Genomic DNA, 7,204 nt, shown 5'->3' on the forward strand with positions numbered 1-7,204 from the left:
AGCCTATGAATAGGTCTATTCCAAATTTAACCAATTGACTTTTTTTCGTACCAAACACTCTTGAACTATCATACTTGGAGTGGGAGGCGATCGGATAGAAGGCATGAGCAAGGATGCCGATAAGGACAGAAATCAATTGAATCCTGCATCGAAAATTCAGAGAGTGATTGGATCTTAATAATAACGTGAGTATTCAAAAGATGTTATTTGCAAAATCAATAACTTTTAGGTTGAAATTGCCAATTCCGCCGTTAATGACATCAAAATGAAAATTTTCAATAATGAAAGTTGTTTAGTATCACATTTGCTATCAAATAAATTTTTTATTTTTCCAAAATCATCATTTTTGGACTTTTTTTTCTAAACATTAACTTTTCACCAAACAATTTAATGAACCAAAACTAAAAAGTTGAAGGATTAAAATTGTTTAAAAAACCTTATGTTTTGCAAATAGCGATAAACACAGTTCTCGTTTTAATAACAAAAAAAAAACACAATCTTTAATCTACAAATCAGTATAACCACATGAGTTATTTTTAGAATTAACCCTTATTTATTTAATATGTATCAAATTATTTATTTTTCTTTGATGAAATTACACTGAAATGTATGTTTTAAGAAAATAAGAAACAATTACGACACTAAAATACCACACTATATATATTCTCCGAGTAATCTCATCGTTATTTTCAAAACAAACAAACTTTTATTCCATTTTCCGTAACAAAAACAACCGTAACTCACAACAACTGTCTAATAATAGCAGCAGCAACATGAGAAATATCAGTAAGAAGTTTATTAGAATCAAAAAGAGGCGATATCTCAATTCCGAACTCATTTTCACACGAAGTAGCTTCAATATCAACATCATTCATTCCATCTTCAGCAAACCTAGGATTACCTAATTCCAGAGCTTGAATGGCCTGCGGTACTGTTAGAAATATGGGATCACAAACATAAAATAGGGACGTGATTAATCACTGTCCTTAAGGAAATATTAGTCCCCACTATCAATTGCTATTGGGTTTCTGACTAAGTTTCCTCTAGGATTTCCCTAACATAAAATTAATGATAGCAATTTCACTAATTTCTCTATGAACGTATTTGAATAATTAAAACAGTAAGTGAAAAGGTATGAAGGATTGAAGATATTTATAGCCAAAAAACTGGTTGTCAAAATACAGATGTCTCCAGACAATACAGATGTCTCCAGACATTCAGATGTCTCCAGACATACAGATGTCTCTAGACAATACAGATGTCTCTTAGACAAAATAAAATACAGATTTCCTTCTTATTCTTTCCATGTGGAATTTCCACAACACCAATATTAAAGACTAATATCTAACAATCCCCCACTTAGGCTTTATGTATTGGTGTTTAAATAAATCTCATTAGAGTTATGCATAAATGTCGGTATCTTACGATTTGGACCTCCACTTAGTGTAACACTTCAAGGAAAAACGAAATTAATGGCGGCTTGCCGCTTTTGAGCCATAATCCCTTTTGTTATACCGGAAGTATCACACACATAACTTCTATATAAACGTACGTTCATAGAAATGGTAGCACTATTATGGCCATGCGCTCATCTTAGACTTCATGGACAATTATAAAAGTAGACCACACTTTCATTAGGAGCGGCACCACTCCTTCTCTCCATATAGGTGAAGTTCAAATACAACATATGAAGCTTCATTAAGAGTCTAAGACTGACCCTAATAATCATATACTATATAATTTATTATTATAGTTAGTATATCAATCAGTTATCAACAACTTGTTTTTACCACATTGAACCTTTACATAGTGATAATACTATACATAGGTTGGGTTTCTGTTGTTGCTGATGTAATCATATAGGTCTTAAACCAATCTCTTTGGACATTTTATATACTATGTCCCTTGGAAGTCCTTTTGTGAAAGGATCTGCCAAATTATTACAAGACTTAACATATACAACAGTTATAATCCCGTCTGATATTAATTGTCGTACATATGAATGTCTTAAGCTAATATGTCTATACTTTCCATTATATATCTTGTTATAAGCTTTAGACAAAGTAGCTTCACTATCGCAGTTCAAAGAAATGGCTGACATCGGTTGTGGCCACAACTTAATATCTAATAACATATTCCTCAGCCATTCAGCTTCTTTTCCTGCTGCTGCTAAGGCCAAAAATTCAGCCTCCATTGTGGAATGAGTAATACAAGTTTGTTTCTTTGAAGCCCAAGAAACAACTCCTCCACCAAGCATAAAAATCCAACCACTTGTGGACTTACTATCACTGATAGTATTTATCCAACTAGCATCTGAATAACCCTCAAGAACTGCTGGAAATTTATTATAATATAATCCAAGGTTTTTGGTTCTTTTTAAGTAACCTAAAACCCTACCAATCGCTTTCCAATGTTCACGACTTGGATTACTCGTAAATCTAGAAAGTTTACAGACAGCAAATGCAATATCTGGTCTAGTACTATATGATGCATACATCATACTTCCTATTGCACTAGCATACTCAAGTTGAGCAACACCTCTTCCCTCATTTTTACTAAGTTTACAAGATGAATCATAAGGGGAATTAGCCTCTTTAAACTTTAAGTGCTCAAATTTATTAAGCACTTTTTCAATATAATGAGATTGACTCAACGCAAAACCCCCACTATGTTTTATAGCCTTGATACCTAAGATAGTATCAACTTCATTTAAATCTTTCATTTTAAAACATGAACTCAAATAGTTCTTTGTCTCATCAATTCCTTTCATATTGGTTCCAAAGATTAACATGTCATCAACATATAAACATATGATGACACCATAATCTTTTGTAAACTTAGAGTAAATGCACCTATCTGCTGAGTTATAAGTAAAACCATTTGATAAAATAACAGAATCAAATTTTTCGTGCCATTGTTTAGGCGCTTGTTTTAATCCATATAAGGATTTAACCAATTTGCAAACTTTATTTTCATATCCAGGGAGAACAAAACCCTCAGGTTGTTTCATGTACACTTCTTCTTCTAAATCCCCATTTAGAAAAGCCGTCTTCACATCCATTTGATGTACACATAGACCAAAAATAGAAGCTAAAGCCATAAGTACTCTAATGGATGAAATTCTAGCTACAGGTGCATAAGTGTCAAAATAATCTACCCCTTCTTTTTGAGTAAAGCCTTGTGCAACCAATCTAGCTTTGAAAGAATTTATAGATCCATCTGTATTATACTTAATCCTGAATACCCATTTGCATCCAACAGTTTTGGACCCTGGAGGCAAGTCCGTAATATACCAAGTATTGTTTGATATCAATGAATCCATTTCATCATTGATTGCCTCTTTCCAAAAAGCTGAATTTCTAGAAGCCATTGCTTCTTGAAAAGTTTTGGGATCATCTTTTACAGTAAGTACAATTGGTATTTTATTAGTAACCCCATTTCTATTTCCTTCCACCAGAAAGAGAATAGCTTGAGAATTAATAAAATTTGGACCTAAATTCTTCTCTTTTCGAGTTCTTTCACTTCTTCTTGGTTCATTAGAAGAATCATGCACAACTCTTTTCCCATTTGAGTTTGAAGAAATTTGTGGTGCTATTGAGGTTTCTGTTCCTGTGGAATCGCCACGAAATTTATTTTCAAAGAATTCAGCATCTCGTGATTCCACTATAACATTAGAATCCAAATCCAAAAACCTATATGCTTTTGAATTTTCAGCATAGCCCACAAAAACACTTTTCAAAGCCCTTGGTCCTAATTTAGTTTTCTTAGGATCTGGGACCTTGTAATATGCAACACAACCCCACACCTTAAAGTAACTTATATTAGGTTTCCTTCCTTTCCAAATTTCATAAGGTGAAACCTTAAATTTCTTAGAAGGTACTCTGTTGTGTATATGACATGCGGTTAGCAAAGCTTCTCCCCATAAATTAAGTGGCAAATTTGCATTAACAAGCATTGCATTTAGCATATCCCCTAAAACACCATTTTTTCTTTCAGCAACTCCATTTTGTTGAGGTCTATAAGGAGCACTAACCTGATGTATAATTCCACTAGATTCACAAAAAGAAGAAAATTCTGTAGGAAAATACTCCACACCTCTATCACTGCGTAGAATTTTAATTTTCTTATTCTTTTGTGTCTCTACCATGGCTTTATAACATTTAAACATTTCAAATGCCTGGTCTTTTGTTTTTAACAAATAAACATAGGTAAAACAAGAACTATCATCAATGAAAGTTATGAAATACCTATTACCTCCTCTAGTTAAATTTCCATTAAATTCACAAATATCAGAATGAATAAGTTCTAACATTTCTGTACTTCTTTCAATTTTAGGAAATGGTTTCCTTTTCATTTTTGCTTGAACACGTACCTCACATTTATCTTCATGATCATTACCATAAGATATCATTCAATTTTTAGACATAAATTTCATGGTTCTATAATTGGTATGTGCTAAACGATTATGCCACAAATGAAAAGAAGTACATTCAATTGCATGCACAAGAAAATAAGCAGAATTCTCAACTTTATTAATAGACAATTTGAACATTCCATCACAGACATAACCTTTCCCAACAAATGCTCCAGCCTTAGACAAAATTATTTTATCAGATTCTATTACAGCCTTTAACCCCTTTTTACATAACATAAAACCAGAAACTAAATTCTTCCTAATTTGAGGAACATGAAGAACATTTGTTAGAATAACTTTCTTTCCAGAAGTAAACTGAATTTCAACAGTCCCGGTTCCTTGAACCTTGGAAGAGTGATGATCACCCAACAAAACTTCATGGTCTGGAGAAGAATCAATATAAGTCTTGAAGAGTCCTTTGTTGTTGCAAACATGAGTAGTTGCACCAGAATCATACCACCAATCATTGCTTATGGTAAGAGATGCCATATGCAATTCTTGGATCATACCAATTTGCAACTCAGAAACCATGGCAATAATTTCATTATTGTCAACATGTTCAACAACATTTGCTTTGTCCTCACTCTCCTTCTTATTCTGATTTTTGCTATCCTTCTTATTGGGGTTCTTACAGAATCTTTTGATGTGTCCTTTTTCACCACAATTATAACAAACAACATCAGACAAATTCTTCTTAAACTTTTTGTTGTTGTTGGGATTATTCTGATAATTTCCTTTCCTCTTTTTGCCCCCCTTCTGATTATTACTGACATAATTAACTTTAGAACTAGAAGCAACATCATGTTTCTTATCACGAATTCGAGTTTCCTCTTCAATTCGTAAATGCTTCTGAATTTGTTCCAAATTAAAATCCTCAGAAGTGTGCAACAGTTTCTTTCTATAGTTATTCCAACTTGGAGGTAATTTGGCTATGATTGCCCCCACAAGTAATTTCTCTGGAATGTCTATAGTAAGATCCTTAAATTTAGAGGCCAATATAAGAAATTCATGGACTTGGTCAAGTACAGATGCAGAATCATTCATAGTAAATTCAAAAAATTTCATAGTGATAAACTTATCTGCCCCTTGCTTTTCTGAATTATACTTTGTCTCCAGTGATATCCATATATCCTTTGCCTTTTGTACAGGAATGTACAAATCATAAAGACGATCAGAGAGATGGTTCAGAATATATCCTCTACATAGCGCCTCGTCTTCTTCTCGCTTCTTACGTTCAGCCACAATTCCATCAGTATCTTTGTCACTCGGTTCTGGAATAGATTGCAAATCAATGTCCAGAATGTAAAAAATTTTCAGAGTGATCAGAAAAAATTTCATAGTCTCCTTCCAACGAGTGAAATTCGTCCCATCAAACCGATCAAGTTTACCAGCATCACCAACATTCTTCAGCACGTTCTCCATAATATTTCCTTAAGATTGTTAGAAATATGGGATCACAAACATAAAATAGGGACGTGATTAATCACTGTCCTTAAGGAAATATTAGCCCCCACTATCAATTGCTATTGGGTTTCTGACTAAGTTTCCTCTAGGATTTCCCTAACATAAAATTAATGATAGCAATTTCACTAATTTCCCTATGAACGTATTTGAATAATTAAAACAGTAAGTGAAAAGGTATGAAGGATTGAAGATATTTATAGTCAAAAAACTGGTTGTCAAAATACAGATGTCTCCAGACAATACAGATGTCTCCAGACAATACAGATGTCTCCAGACATTCAGATGTCTCCAGACATACAGATGTCTCTAGACAATACAGATGTCTCTTAGACAAAATAAAATACAGATTTCCTTCTTATTCTTTCCATGTGGAATTTCCACAACACCAATATTAAAGACTAATATCTAACAGGTACATCTGCGGTCAATATTGCATCATAATCACTATCACAAGACTTCAGCGGTTTCTCTAAATCCGGCCTCTTTCCTCGTAACTGCTTCACAAACTGAACAGATTTGGTCGTTTCGTTCTTCAACAAATCCATTAGTATCAATGCCAGGCCTGTTACATCGGCCGTCGAACTTCTGGGATCGGAGTTGAGAAATTTCAGACATAGATCATAGTGTGGTGTTTGCTTGCATGTCTGATCAACTATATTAGCATCAGTTTGTGCTAAGTTTCTGCTAAGGATTAGGAGCAAGAATAGAGTTACACAAGTTTGATTTGAAACCATTGAGAATTTTTTTTTTTTTGGTTATTGATAATTGGTTAATCAAGGATGGGAGGGTTATTTATATTATAATTTTCATTAAATTCGTTACCTTTTTTAATGAATATGCAATATACATTAAATGCATATTCAAATATTAAATATTAAATATTCAATATTACCTTTTTTGTTTCTGGATAAATGAGTAAATAAAATTTTAGTTTAATACATCATTTACCTCAACTAGTTCAAAAAAAACTTGATTGGTCTTCTGAACTTTTAAAGTTTCCTTATAGGCCCCTCAACTTACATTTGATTGATTACAATACATCTTCGGCTTAAAGCACTTTTTGGCCCCTGACCTATTATTTGGCCATATTTGGCCCCTAACCTATCAAATTAGATAAAATCCAACCCATATTGAATGAAAAATTAACTCTGTTGGAAAATTAACGGCAGTAACCAATACAAAAATGACACGACACATAAATAGAATTAATTTTCACTCTATCGGAACACTAGAAAAAGTTTTTAGGATTTTTTTATTGTGTAAAATAGTTACTGTTGCCATCTCCAGTTGAAAATTAATTTTATTTATGTGTCATGTGTCGTTTTT

General features: G+C 33.0%; 1 protein-coding gene across 1 annotated transcript; it reads right to left on the reverse strand.

The window, feature by feature from the left end:
• Positions 1-740: 740 nt before the first annotated feature.
• On the reverse strand, positions 741-6,612 carry LOC136217534 (cell wall / vacuolar inhibitor of fructosidase 1-like). Its single transcript, XM_066004117.1, has 2 exons — positions 6,289-6,612; positions 741-923 (listed from the first exon to the last, which is right to left on the reverse strand). Exons 1-2 carry the CDS (start codon positions 6,610-6,612, stop codon positions 741-743), a joined length of 507 nt encoding a protein of 168 aa, XP_065860189.1.
• Positions 6,613-7,204: the final 592 nt, after the last annotated feature.

Source organism: Euphorbia lathyris, chromosome 2 (assembly GCF_963576675.1).
Source record: "Euphorbia lathyris chromosome 2, ddEupLath1.1, whole genome shotgun sequence".
Taxonomy (NCBI): Eukaryota; Viridiplantae; Streptophyta; class Magnoliopsida; order Malpighiales; family Euphorbiaceae; genus Euphorbia; species Euphorbia lathyris.